This window comes from Carya illinoinensis, chromosome 5 (assembly GCF_018687715.1).
Source record: "Carya illinoinensis cultivar Pawnee chromosome 5, C.illinoinensisPawnee_v1, whole genome shotgun sequence".
NCBI lineage: Eukaryota > Viridiplantae > Streptophyta > Magnoliopsida > Fagales > Juglandaceae > Carya > Carya illinoinensis.
The window spans coordinates 7,933,516-7,949,069 of NC_056756.1; the positions used below are offsets into that span (position 1 = coordinate 7,933,516).

Here is a 15,554-nt window from a genome sequence, read left to right on the forward strand (position 1 = left end):
TCTATTTGTTCTAAAACATTGTTCATTGTATGGATGCTTGCATTGGCTTTGTCAAATTCCTTGGAAACCAATTTGTTGTAGTGTAATGACTAATTAATCGCTAGTGTGGAATTGGATCTTAGACAATATATTATATATATATATATATATATAAGCTATGAGAATATACTTTAAAGAAATGCTTATAGAATCTTGCTAGCGTTTTAGTTGATAAGCTAAAAGCTATGAGAATATACTTTGAAGAAATGCTAGATAGCGCATGCATGAGTAACCAAGTGCTCCCGTGCCCATGCTCTCTAAACATCAAAAAGTAGTAAAAACAAAACAAATAGTTAACATAGAGAGAAAATCAAAAATAAATTTAAAAGGCCAAAATAAAATATCAAAAATATGTTGTGTATTTGATTAAATATTACCTAATCAGATCATAGGTTAGAAAATCAAGCATAAATATGATATTAATCAATTAAAAATCACAACTCGTATTTATACTTATTAACTATTTTTCTATCTAAAACCAACAATAATGTCATGAGATAATTAAAATGTATTGGTTCTAAATGTATGAAATCTGTAATATTTCAGCTCAATCACATATTTATGCATTTTGTTATTGCATGAATGTATTTTATCTCAAGATTTGTTTGGTTTATTACTTTCCTGCGGTAACATTTCTTAGTACCTAGATTTTATTATAGATGACGAAGAGGCTGAGCCCAAGAAGACGACTCCATCGGAGGAGTAAATTGGCATCTCTACTTATAATTGTTGTAGATTATTTTCTACTTTTAGATTATGTATTTTCGATTACGACTTCATTACTTCAATTTGTAATACTTTTGGTACGCTTATTTTAAGCGAGCTTGTATTTAATCAAAATTCTGGTACTTAGTTGATTGACTTTATTTATCCAATGTGTTGTTTTTATTGTATAATTCTTGTATGTACACACACTTGGTACTTAGCGATAGAATATGTGACCTATGTTGTCATCATCCCTGACGCCTCAATTCCCGAGTTTTCGTACGTGGGGTCGAGGGTGTCATAGGTGGTATCAAAGCACTTCGGCTCTAGGTAAAACCATATGTCCCGTAGGTGCTATACCATAAAGTTTTAAAGTCATTATTTGAAATTATTTTATTTGAAGTATGTTATTTGAATTGGTTTTATTTAATTTGATTCGATTTTATTTGATTTGAAATTATTTTATTAAATTTGAATTTATTTTACTTAATTTGATTTTAATTTATTTGTTTATTTTATTGTATGTTTATTTTAATTTATTTTATTGTGTGTTATTTTATTTTGTTGGTTTTATTCTATTTTGTTTTATGTTATTTTGTTGTATTTTTATTTATTTTACTATATTATATTTTAATTTCTTTTGAATTGAAAGTGGGGTTAAGGATTACGCTATGGCAGGAAGATGTTAAGATCGAGAAGGCCTACCAGTGAACCCAAAGATGATTTGTCACAAGGTGATGGGAATTACACCCTGGCAAGGGCGTTAAATCGGATGTCGGAGTTCCTTCAACAGAATTTTCGTCCACTGCAAAGAGAGCAGAATAGGGTGGTGCAAGTCGGATGCACTTATGAGTGCTTCTTGGCTCATAGAACACCTGCCTTCATAGGTGTAGAGGATCCACTTTGGGCCGAGAGGTGGATTGAAGACCTCGAAAGGACCTTTGAAATTTGTGGATGCACCGAGGCTCAACAAGTGCTATATGCGAGTTATCTGCTGCAAGGTGATGTGGCTAATTGGTGGAAGACCAAGAGAGAACTTTTAGTGATGGAGTTGGGATCATTTGCGGCTATGTCTTGGTAGCGCTTCAAGAAGGAGTTCGATGACAGTTTCTTCCCTACTTTTCTGAGACGGTAGAAGGCACGAGAATTCAATAATTTGGTCTAGGGAGAGATGTATGTCGAACAGTATGCCCATAAATTTATGGAGTTCAGGCGATTCACTACCCACCTCATTGCTACAGAAGAGATGAGGGCCAAGCATTTTCAGGAGGGTCTGTAACTAGAAATTCACAAACAAGTAGCTTGCCATCAGATTACAAACTTTCAGAAGTTGGTTGAGGTGGCCTCTACTGCTGAGCGTGAGCGTGGTGTTGTGGTAGGCTCTCCTCCGAGTCAAAAGAGGCTAAGTGTTGCTAGTGAGGGAAGTAGTTCTGGGTTGCCACAGAAGTTTGTGCAGAGGGCTGGAACCCAATCTCTGGCAGCCTCCAATGTGCATATGGGAGGCCGAGTACCAGTTTGGGGTAGGTGCAATAAAGCCCATGGAGGCGAGTGAGTGTCAGCAGAGTGGCGGGACTCAGTGTTACCGTTGTGGCTGAGAGGGAAACTTTGCTCATGAGTGCCCTAGTCGAGTTCAAGGAAGCCGTAGAGGTCGTCATGGTGGTAAGAATAATCAAAAGCAAATTGTCCAAGCTCGGGTGTATGCGGTGACTCCTAGTAATATTGGTGGTGAGGTTCCAGAGACTCAACATGCTGGAGTCATGGCAGGTATGGGTCTAACCTAATCTTTTGTAATGAACACCTTGTGTGGTTTATTCTTGTGTTTTGGAAAAGTTGTGCAAGCTGTACCCATATCTGTTGGGTATTGTTGGTCGTGAGATTTCCTTAAGCGTGTTCTGGGTTGTATAATATAATAAGTTAGCGTTAATGTTTGACCTTGCAAATTTCGAGGATAAAATTTATTTTTAAGGGGTGAAGGATGTGATATCCCCTTTTTACATGTATTTTTAATGAGTGATTTTTTTAAAATTATTATAACTAGTGGTTTCCTTATTTTAAATTAAAGGTGATTTTCACGATATTATTTTATGACTTTTAAGTTGTGAAATTATTTTAACGTGCTTTCTTGATGTTTAATATTGTTTTGTATTTAAATTTCTTTTTAAGTTAAATTAGTTTATTTCTGGGTTTTAAAATTATTGTGTTGTTGGATTTTGTTTTATTTTATTTAATCACTACATTTAAATTATTTTATTTAACTTGTTGTTTTGAAAATAATTTTCATTGGATCAGTTTAGTGACCCAAGTTGTAAGGGCTGGACCTCATTTATTTCCGTTCATTTTTTCTTTTTCCCTCTTTTTCTTTTCTCTTTTCTGTTTCTTCTTTCTTTTTTTCTTTCTCTTTTCTTCTTTTTCCCCGACTTTTCTTTCTCTCTCTCTCTCTCTCTCTCTCTCTCTCTCTCTCTCTCTCTCTCTCTCTCTCTCTCTCTCTCTCTCTCTCTCTCTCTCTCTCTCTCTCTCTCTCTCTCTCTCTCTCTCTCTCTCGTCAGCCCCTAGTGGCGCCATTGCTCCAGCATGGCTGTCATCGCCCAGCCCTTTCTCTTTCCCTCCAGCAAGCGAGCTCCCTCACCTATTTTCAGCTCCTCCCTCTCAGCCGTTAGCCCGCACGCCCCTCTCCAAGCCACACGGTTTTGTGCCTCCACCGTTGGCCACCATTTTTTCACCACTTCATCACCGGACTTCCAGCTTCCTAACCCTCCCATCCCCAGCTCCGATCCGTCACTGGTGAAGCTCAACCAACCCACTTTTTGTTTTGAGTTTTTTGGCCTTCAACCGCCATTTGTACCACCACCCACGGCCAATCACCACTTCCATTAGCTTCACCAACACCTCTAAGTCTTACACTTGCCATCCCTAGTCTTCGTTTGTCCCCATTCAAATTTGAGTATTTTGTGACCCACAACCACAGTGTATTTTGCACTGTGACGTTGCCTTTCTGCCACCTTTTGTAGCTCCTTGATCCTTTAGAAGTTATTTTATAGCGCTGTAAGTATTTTTCGAACAACTATTGTGATTTAAATATATTTATGCTTTAATAAATAATATGTGATTGATTTGTTATATTGGACTGAGTCCGAGGAGTTTAGGGGTTGGTTGGAATGGAAGACGAAGTTGTTTGTTGATTGGATGATGTTGGGTTTATTAGATATCTTTGTGACTTGTCGCATGCATTGCATGGTGTACAAATGATCATGTTTGTAAAATGAAAACTGGATTTTTGCATAGTGCATGCATATTCACGGATATGAACGAAAATTTGGGTTCTCGTGTGAAAGCGAATTTTTGGGTGCGTGTGTATCACGACCCCAAGCCGAGATAGGGCATTATCTCGGTGGAGCACCTTTGGTCACTCAGGAGTACAATATACTGAGTGACATCCCTAGGTTGTCGCTGGGCAACAACAAGATCGAACGGGATGGAAATGCTCTCGTACCGACTCCATGACCCCTCTACTAAGCGGGGGCTAGAGGATGCTTGGTTAAGAACACGCTAGGCCTAGAACTAGGCACTACTTGTTACGAAGTCACACGCATGATCATTACCCATGGTGTGACGAAGGGAGCCAAGGTATGCGAATGATCCCTAGGGGATACCATGATGCATACAGATTAAAATTAGATATTGGTTTTGATAATGGATATTGGGCCATTTTCTAAGAAAATGGCTAGATTGGATTAATGGATTTTATGTTGGGCCATTTTCTAGGAAAATGGAGAAACTGTTTTAAAGGATTGGATTTCTAGGCCAAATGGGATTTTTGGCATGCATGGAAAATTATTCTTTATGGGAAAATGATGATTTTTGGGCCTCATGCAAATGACATCATATTCATGCATTTTGTTATTGCATGAATGCATTTTTATCTCGAGGTTTTTTTGGTTTATTACTTACCTACGGTACTATTTCTTGGTACCGTAGATTTTGTTGTATATGACGAAGAGGTTGAGCCCGAGGAGGCGACTTCGCCGGAGGAGCAAATTGGCGTCTCTACTTATGATTGTTGGAGATTATTTTCTGCTTTTAAATTATGTATTTTGGATTACGACTTCATTAGTTTAATTTGTAATATTCTTGGTATGCTTATTTTAAGCAAGCTTGTATTTAAATAAAATTATCGTACTTAGTCAACTGACCTTATTTATCTGTTGCGTTGTTTTTGTTGTACACTTCTTGTATGTACACGCACTTGCCACTTAGCGATGGGATGTGTGACTCGTGTTGTCATCATCTCAGACACCTTGATTCCCAAGTTTCCGTACGTGGGGCTCGAAGGCATCACAGAAATGTTCTAAATGAGATTAATGAGCACATTTGAAGTCGTGTGCTAATGAGTTTAATTTGAGAATACATTTTTTTCACCTAAATTAGTATATCATATATTTTTATGTAATTCACTTATTAGGATGAATTCAATCTCGACTTTGGCCATAGCTAGGATTTGAGAACTGTGAATAAGTTAATGGCTACACTATTCCGACGTCACAAGGAACGGTGTCACAACCACTTCAAGAAGTTTGAGACGTTGGAAGAGGCTGCCAGTCTGCATTCCAACAGATGAAGTTAGACGATTAGAGCAAGTGTTGTAATCTTTTCGCATCTCTAGATTATCAGGTATTCTAGATTTATTTCCTTTAATTACTTACATTTATATTCTTAATATATATTATATGTATATATATTACAATTAAAATTCTTAATTAATGTTGTAGCAGTTAAGTGCTACAAATGCACATAATAGATTAGCTCTGACTGTCCACCATCGTGCCAGTTCAAGATCATTCCACCATCTTGCTAAAAAAATGATAATTAATAAATTATAGAATTCTTTTATTTTTCTAATATTCTTTTATATAAGTACTAACACTATCTTTTTAAAATTGCTAATGTCGGTTTGTTAGAAAAGTGATGATCCTGAAAACTTTTCCCTTGTTCATGTCTATGCTGCTGCTCACACTAATGAGTGTAGTGAGTGGATGAATCTTGCCGCTACAAATAATTATGTAAGCAGTGTTAATTTTGTTAAATCAATTATGCAACATGTTATCTTGATTATTTTTTATTTGTATTTCTTTTAATATATTACTTATTGTGTGTTTTCTCTCAAATTGTAGGAAAAATGATGGAAATGCAGTCAACTTCTGGGGAATACTCTTTGAGTGACATAGACATATTCACGCAAGTACTCGGGCCCAAGTCTAGTATGGTAAGAAGTTTAGGACGATCTTTCAAGCACTTATCTGGTTCATCTTCCTCAACCTCATCGACTTCACAAATTAATAATCTTGCAAAGATTTAGAAGTTGCACGGCGCTAGAATGAATATATGAGGTTGAGACAGTAAGAGTTGGAGTCCTTCTTAGAGCAACAATCTCATTTAGAAATGCGTTTGCAAGACCAACAGAGATACCAAGAGAAAAGAATACGAAGTGAAGTCCAAGAGCAAGTGCAGTGGGAGATGATTGTGCAAATGGAGCGTCTTATGTCTTTGCAACAAAATCACGGTGGGCGAGGAAGAAAGAAAAAGAAATGAATTTTATCAATTTTATCAGTTTTTTAATATCTAATTTATAAATATTATAAGACATTGTTAGTTATTAAACGATGGAGTGTAAATATGATACAATTGATATGTCTTTTAATTTTTTTTATTTTATAAAATTATTATTTCTAATCTGTACATTCGAATGTAAATACAAAACATTTGAACGTTGGTTCATCTTTGAACAAACGTTTGAACGTAATTGAACAAAATTAAAAAATAACGTTCCAACATACAACTAACATTTGAATGACAACTAACATTTGAATGTAAACACACTCAAACTAACAAAACGTTTGAATGTTTCAATGATTAATGTTCAAACAAACATCCAAACGTACACATATTCATTCAAACACTTCTTCATTAACATTCGAATTAGCCTCCGAACGTTATACTAGTTAAGTTCGAACATTGGTCCGTTAATGTCTTAACTAAAATTATTAACGTTCAGCCATATCAATGTTTGAACGTTTTACTAATATGTTAGAATAATAATCAATGAACGTCAACTTCTATCATTCAAATGCCAATCAGTCGGGTTGATGTTCAAACATTATGTCATACGTTCGAATGTTACTTTCAGTGACAATTTTCAACAGTAACAAAAAATTTCACGTTCGAACAGTATACCAAACAGAACACCTCCAACCATCACTAAAAGTACTTTAGTGACAGTTGCACAGTAAACTGTCATTAATTGTATTTTGTGACACACATTATGTGACGGTCGTGGTGACAATTTCAAACTGTCACCAAATGTATTTGGTGATGTTTTGGTCATTTTTTGTGATGGTTTCCTCTGTCACAAAATACAAATTGGGTGATATTAACTAACCTTTGACCAAGATAGTCTAGTTAGACTGAGTATGTACTCCATTATCCTGCTCGAAGAAAGAAAACACTCGTTTGCTCCAAACTTGTATAGGATAATGAATCGTTTCCATCAAACCAAGCCAAGCACGACAATTTTGAGTACTGCAAAGGTGAATTTGCGACTTTTATAAAGCTTGGTATCGTTGTCTGGAACTCACTGAAGTATAGGTTTACTTGTACTGCAATGAACTCATTATTCTCTCTATTGACATGCCATGTAGTTTTCTTTTCTTTTGAGCTACATATATCACCATGATTTTGTTTTTTATTTATATAAATGCAATTAAATTCTCAGAGCATTTCATTTTTTCAATGTTCATTCTTCAGGTTTGGGATATTCAATCCCTCGCTAGTGTATGATCATCTTGGAGAAATATTTTCAGCACTCATTTTTTTATCCTTGCAATGTTCCAAATGAAGTGAAGGGCTTCTTTAGGCGTGAGTAAGTCAGGTGCTGCTACTTGAGATGTAAACAATAATTTGTTGCTATGGTGTTTTGTTGTATACTTGTTTCTTCCAGGTTGATACTACTCTGGTTTTATTTAGATTTTTTTTATTAAATCTTTTAAGCATGATTTGATTATTGCATGGTCTATCAATGTTTTAAAGCAGAAATAGGAGGCAATTTGTATCTTAAATATAATTGAAAGAAATAGTTTCGTGGGTTGGGCCTTTTGCTTTTCTTAATGACATTAGCAAACTTTGACAATAGTGCTTATCGTTTATAGATTTTATAAACTTAAAAAATGAAGTACACATAGATTTTAGATGAGGAGTTCATAGTTAATTTGTTTGGCTAAGAAATTTACTGTTGGCCAAAAAAATTTTACTTGCTAGAAATGAATAAAATTTCAATTAATTCTTGAGTGCTTGTGAGAAAAAAACACATTTTATTTGATATGAAGAAGGAAAAGAAGCTCATTTGATATGGGTGGATAAAAACCAATATAATTGCAAAAAAAAAATTGCAAAAAAAATAAAAATTAGGAATAGTGATGTTTCTGTGGCGAATATTCATAGTTTTTGAGGTGACCAAATGTCGCTGGAAATAGTAAAATATTGCTTTCTTTGTGGCGACTTATTTTCACCGAAAATAAGCTTATTCGTTGTAGTGACTATATTATTTTTGTAAAAAATATGTTTAACCCAACTAGACAAACGTGCTTTGTACATGCTCCTGTCCTAGTATACACATAAAGCTTTAAAAATTATCCAATATATTGTGGGATATGCCAAATATGACATAGTTGTACATCAGAAAGGAAGGAAGCACCAATGACAGGCTTGATTCATGGTGGCAGCTTGATCTTCGAATGTTGACATTCTGTATTGATGTCGTTGGAGTGATAGGTCCTGATCAATGGGTATGTTGACAGTTACTAAGGACAAAGAGGTGAACGTAAATAGGACTGTTCATATGGGCCGGGTTTTACCCGGCCCAGTCTGGATTCCGGTTACGGGTTTCGGCCCAGAATAAATCCAGGCCGGTACCCGCATAATCAAACCCGGGCCCATACGGCCCGAATATGGTTTTGAAAAACCGGGTACCGGGTTTTAAACCTGGTACCCGCATTTAATAAACACATGCTTATCCTTTGGAAGCCCTAGCGCCCCCCCCTCCCCCCCCACCCCCGCGGAAATGAAACTCACCCCACTCTTCAGACCCTCTATCTATCTCTTGCGCCCCCCCTCCCCCAAATCACTCATTTACAGATCTGCTCTCTCTCTCTCTCTCTCCAGAAACTCACTCCATTTTCTTCATCCTATATCTTGGGCTCGAAGGTCTTCTCTCCCTCTCCCTCTCTCTCTCTCTATCATACATGAAACACTAGCCAATGGCCACGAAGGTTTGTTCTCTGTAATTTGGTTCTGTTTTACCCCGTTGCTTCATCGTCTTCTCAGTTTCTTGGGTCAAAAAGATTTTATGCTTGTTATTTGATTTAAAGATACTTGTTACCTTTGTTGTTTGTTGTTGTCGATTTTTCTGGATATATGCAAGTGTATATGCCATATGGGTTTATTTGTCTCCAGAGATAGCTGATTTAGCCACCAATCTATTTAGCTCTCTCTATCTCTCTCTATGTTGCATCGAAACCCTAGCCTCTCACAACTCAGCTTTCCTCTTCTTTAGGTAAGACATGGCTTTTGGGTAAGATTTTATTCATCATAAATATGTGTTCCTTTTTTAATTTCTGGTTGGATCTATGTTTATGTTCTCATATTATAGTTGGGTTTTTTTTAAACATGGCTCGTGTGTGTGTGTATGTTTTTTTAAGCATTTGAGGGTTTTTGGTGGTAGCGTTTTTCTTCCCTAAAGCTTTAGATCTGATGCTATTTGGTTTATTATTTAAATTTTATTGAAAATTATTCCTTCTGAGTTATTATATAAACAGATGCTTGATGTTATAAACAGATCCTTATGAATTATGTTTCCCTGTTCCTTGTGAGTTATGATATTTGGTTCTTTATCTTTTATATCCTTTGTTCTCTCTATTGATTTGAGTCTATTTTGATGACAAAGCTTTGCTTAATGCTCTATGCTTGATACTTGGTGCTGCTCTGTTTTCTCAAAATATGCATAATATAAGATGTAGCCTTAGATGAAATCAACACACGAAATAACTGATTTGAAGATGTGGTTTTGTTGGGTTTAAGATGATCTTTGGATATGCACAAATGTCAATGTTTTATGAGAACTTGAATTCAAAACAGTGTGTTGTGTATTTGGATATGCCAAGTGGATTTTATCAAAACCAATGACTCTTCTATCTCCCTATTTACTTGCTTAAATGTTATCTGAAATAATTGGATTTTTGCTATCTGAACTCTTTTACGCCATTATGCTCTGTTGACGACTGGGTGGAGTACATTCTAGAACCATAAGAAGCTAGTTGCAAGGGACAAGCTGATTGAAGAATGAAAAGAGGCCAGCCCTCAAGTAGTAGTACTGAACAAGTGTAATGAAGTAAAGGGTGTTGCTTATGATATCATCACAGCTTGGCAAAACTGATTGGTTATTGTTGTGATGAAGTAAAGGATGTTGTTTATTTTGTAATTCAAATCTTGTAGTTTTGTATTTTGTATTGTAATGTAATGTGTAAATAATAAAATAATGTAATATGTAATGGATTGCATTAATTTTAGTTTTCCATTTTTATATAATTTTAATATTTTGGAAATGTTAGTATTATGCTTTTTAATGAATTAGAAAAACCTTTTATATAATAGTCTTTAAAAGTATGATTTTCAACACTTTTTTTAATTTTTCAAATAAATATAAGAGAATTATGCTTTTCAACATTTTCATATAAATATAGGTTTTTATTTTAAAAAATCTGCTTCTAAAACAGACTCAAAAATAAATAAATAAAAACTGGGTACAACCCAATACCTGGATTTTCGGATTATTAAAACTTGGATTAAGTCGGGTTTCGGCCCGGGGTCATAACCGGGTATACCCGAGCCGGAACCCGGTCCAGATTTGACACCCGATTTTCGGGTTGAATATACCCAGATATCCGGTCCAGTACCCGGTTGAACACCCCTGAACGTAAAGACCACGGATAACTGAAGGAGATATATGAAAGGTGAACGTAAAGACCACGGATTATTATGATAAATTTGACTAATTTATTGAGAGAGAGAGAGCATTGTATTTTATTCTTTATTATATTGAAACCTCACATTTGTATTTGCCAATCAAATTATTTCTCTTAAGTTATGCCGTCTTAAATATTTCTTCCCGGGGCAAGTCGTTCACTCCAAGGCCGAAAACATAGTCAAAAAGGTGAACGTAAGGACCCCGGCCATGATATTATCACGTCCGTCCAATTTGAAGTAGACATCACTACAGTATATATTGTACGTGATTCCACACAATGAAGCTTGAAAAGTTTGCCATTTTATTATTGGCAATTACCCCGCTAATTCAATCCAGTTTATAAAGATGTAATTAAAAAACCATTCATCCAGTCGTTGCATATTATAAACAAAAAACATTATTACTTGCCTTTGAAGAATCTCTTCACAAATGGACGCTTCTTTTGCCAATAAGGTCATCATCTTCCTTTGGTTTATAGCTCTCACCTTTTGCCCATCCGCTTGGGTTGAAGCTGGAGGCAGCAAAGAAACTCTACACATGGTCTAGCATCCGACGATTTCGACGGGAGTCATTGTTGTCATGATCATTCACGTGATAGTCTCAAGTGTGAAAAAGATCTTGGGAAAGTTACCAGTATCGTTCTAAACTTGGACCACACGAAGGTGCCGTCAATCAAATGGTATCCGAATGTGACTTTGTTCACCTTATTCAATGAACTGGAGGTTCTTGATCTTAGCAGCATCAACATCGGAGGAGAGCTTCAAGGTGAGAACCTAAGACCTAAAACATAGTCAAAAAGATGAACGTAAGGACCCCGTGATATTATCACGTCCGTCCAATTTGAAGTAGACATCACTGCAGTATTGTACGTGATTCCACCCAATAAAGCTTGAAAAGTTTGGCACTTCACCACTGGCAATTAACCCGTTAATTCAATCCACTTTATAAAGATGCATGCAAAAAACCTTTCATCCAGTCGTTGCATATTATAAACAAAAACATTATAACTTGCGTACGCTCTGAAGAATCCCTTCACAAATGGACGGTTCTTTTGCCAATAAGGTCATCATCTTCCTTTGGTTTATAGCTCTCACCTTTTGCCCATCCGCTTGGGTTGAAGCTGGATGCAGCAAAAAACAAAATAGAGCTCTGTTGGAGATCAGAAACTCTACACATGGTCTAGCATTCGACGATTTTGACGGGAGTCATTGTTGTCATTCCCGTCATAGTATCAGGTGTGACAAAGATCATGGGAAAGTTACCAGTATGGTTCTAAACATGGACCGCATGAAGGTGCCGTCAATCACATGGTATCCGAATGTGACTTTGTTCACCTTATTCAATGAACTGGAGGTTCTTGATCTTAGCAGCATGAACATCGGAGGAGAGCTTCAAGGTGAGAACCCTAACCCCATTTCTAACCCCATTTTTACTACGTCATGATTATATATATACATACATACATATATATATATATAAAACAACTTTCTTAGACGTTGATGATCCTGTTTCGCGTCTTATCTCATGTGGCTTTAGTTAAAGTTTCTTCTCCTTTTTCTTTTCTTTAAGTCAAATATGAGATTTTATTAAAATATTAACGAAACCGTGGGTAGATCCCTGAAAAAACTCCAAACAACCAAATTAACACATGAAAAATAATAAAATAAACAAATCGGGCAATTGTACCAATACAATATTGGCCCAGACGTATGTTTTGATTGCTATATGTCTTTATTAAAGATACCTGATGAGAAAATGTTAGATCGATATTGTTTGATTTAATTCTTCTCTCACAATTTTTGTTCTCTTCTAATGTTCTTAATTAGTTAGTGGTTACCAAAATTACAAATTTTTTGGTCTGGTTTGATTTCGGTAATTGCATAATGCAATCAAACAACAAAATCGTTCCTCTGCTTTACATTGTATTCTGAAAACATTTTGCTTTAACCGAGCCAATGTACACTAATCAATTCAAATTGGTCGCCGAAAAAATTCTTTTAAGAAAATTAGTTGCATCGTTATATTAGTAGCCTTCGAAGCAAAGATCCAAATTTGCAAATTTCAGCGAGACGTACGTGTGCATTGTGATAATGGATGGATTTTGCGCAGCTATGCTTCTCATCCTCTTTATAACAATATAGATTAAAAACTATGAAAAAGTTGGAATAAAAAATTAAAACTAATGTATCATACGTTAAATAATGTAAATTTGTTAAGTATAATTTTCTAGTTGTATTTGTGGGCTTAAAATTCCTCATTCGAATAAGTTGAGTACTGCTTGTTATATAGGTCTTCGGTTCGTTTTCTTTTTCCTACTTTATTTTCTATTTCTTAGTCAAGCATTTTTATTTGGTATAACTTGCTAGTTGCTACATTTGTCAAAATCAATTATTCTAAATTGCTTGGAATAAATATTTACTTGTTATTTACACGTATCTCTTCTTTTTGTTTTTTTAATTTAATTTGTCTTCGAAGCATATTGCAAAGATCATTACTAGACTCACTTGTCAAAATAACTTCACTACAGCTTTTTGTGGACTGAAGCAATTAAAATATCTAAGGAAGTTGTACCTTGGGAATAACAGATTGGAAGGTAATATTCCCTCTTGTCTTGAGAGGTTTGAAGACCTTGATCTATCGCATAATCGCTTGCAGGGCCGTTTACCTTCATCGATTTTCTCTAACAAGAGCAAGATTACGAAATTTAAAGTCTCTGGTAATCGTATAGAAGGAGTGTTATCATTTTCCATATTTGCCAATGCTTCTAATCTTAACTTACTCGATCTCTCAAACAACGAGTTGGAAGTTGAAACAGAGTCTCCCTCCTGGGTGCCCACCTTTCAGCTAGGATTTCTGAACTTGGCAAACTGCAACCTCAACAAGGAGAATGGTCACGTTGTCCCAACCTTCATATCCACCCAATATTTATTGTATTTGCTAGACTTGTCACACAACTCATTGGGAGGAAACATGCCTTGTCAACTACTTTTCAACATGAATATCACAAATTTGTACTTGAGTGGCAACAAAATCAATGGTTCTTTCCATGACTGCTCTACTAATGGAAATTCATCACTTAAGTCGTTGGACATATCTGATAATCATGTCAAAGGCTCTCTTCCAGAAAATTTTGGATATCTTCTTCCCAGCTTAACTCTCGTTGACATGTCCTCAAATGCATTAGAAGGCAACATTCCCTGGTCCTTTGGTTATCCGCCTCTCCATTGGGTAGGCCTTTCTCATAACATTCTCTCAGGAACAATACCACAGAGTTTGACTAGGACTGGCACGCAACTCTTAGTGCTAGATTTAGCAAACAACAAATTGCAAGGACAAATGCTCCCAAAGGATGCGAACATGACAATGTTGAGGACCTTACATCTGAGTAGCAATAACTTCGAAGGAGTAATCTCCCCCACCATCTTAAACAGTCCAAATTTACTACTCCTAGATGTTCGAGATAACGACTTGTCCGGTAATATTCCAGAGTGGTTGTATGATCATTCTCGCTTGGCAATACTTATTTTAAGTGGAAATCGCTTTGATGGTCACCTACCCCGAAGACTATGTCGGATGAAAACACTCCAAGTTTTTGATATATCTTACAATCGTCTTTCAAAAGGTATTCCTTCCTGCCTTGATAACATTACTTTTTGGAACAAGAGTTCTCTAAGCCCTACTTACTGGATGCCCTATATCAAAAAACTTGTTCTACAATATCTCTACCTATTTAGAGATCAGGATGATATTCAGTATATCATAGCAACGGAAACTCTGCCTTTGTTCATAAAAAATAGGTTATATACTTTCCAAGGTATCCCTCTCCTGATGATGACTGCAATTGACCTATCATCTAACCAGTTGACAGGTAGCATTCCTTCTGAAATAGGAGAATTGTCACATCTTCTATTCTTGAACTTGTCGAATAACTCTCTAACAGGTTCCATTTCAATCTCCTTTCGAAACCTGAGAAGCATGGAGAGTTTGGATCTTTCTCACAACAAGTTGAGAGGGAGAATCCCTTTTGAATTGGTTGGACTCACTTCTCTATCTGTATTTAGTGTTGCCTACAACAATCTGTCTGGAAGAATCCCATTTGAGAATCAATTCTCAACTTTCACAAGCCAATGCTATGAGGGCAATCCGGAACTCTGTGGAGACCCCCTGCCAAGAAAATGCTCAACAACAAACCAATCAGAACCTGAAGAAAAAGAAGGAACTAGAATGATTGATCACCCTTTCTTCTTCTACGCATTTGTAACTGTGTCGTATGCACTCGGGTTTTGGGCTTTCTTTGGGATCCTAATCATCAAAAAGAATTGGAGGCACAAGTATAATAGAGTCGTGGATGGATATATTGAGTCTTTGTTTGAGTTGCTCTCTAAGTCTAGGTGATTACCAATCAATTATACGGCCAGTTTTATGAAATATTTGTATTTCAAAGTGTTGCTTATCTTCAATAAAAATTTAGAACTTCTTGCTTATGTTATGTTTTTGTTTGAGATGCCGGCGGCTGTTGTAAATGATTTGGTTCAATTATTTTTTTAGTAATACAATCGTGATTGCACAAATACCACATAATCGTTTTGAAAAAAAGTAAGGTCTATTATTAAAAAAATTATTTTTTTTTCATATTGATCCCATATATATTCACTTTTTTAAAAGAGATTACATGACACTTAGGTATTCCATAACTATAAATATCATTTTTTTTTTTTTTTATGTTTTTTTGCTCATG

At 35.8% G+C, this 15,554-nt stretch overlaps 1 protein-coding gene across 1 annotated transcript; it reads left to right on the forward strand.

Annotated features, from left to right (window-relative positions):
• The first annotated feature begins 1,426 nt into the window (after positions 1-1,426).
• On the forward strand, positions 1,427-15,300 carry LOC122310048 (receptor-like protein 56). Its single transcript, XM_043123936.1, has 6 exons — positions 1,427-1,821; positions 1,957-2,015; positions 2,124-2,264; positions 2,380-2,508; positions 11,432-11,581; positions 13,344-15,300. The coding sequence occupies exons 1-6, from the start codon at positions 1,427-1,429 to the stop codon at positions 15,209-15,211; spliced, it is 2,742 nt and encodes a 913-aa protein (XP_042979870.1). The 3' UTR covers positions 15,212-15,300.
• The last annotated feature ends 254 nt before the right edge of the window (positions 15,301-15,554 follow it).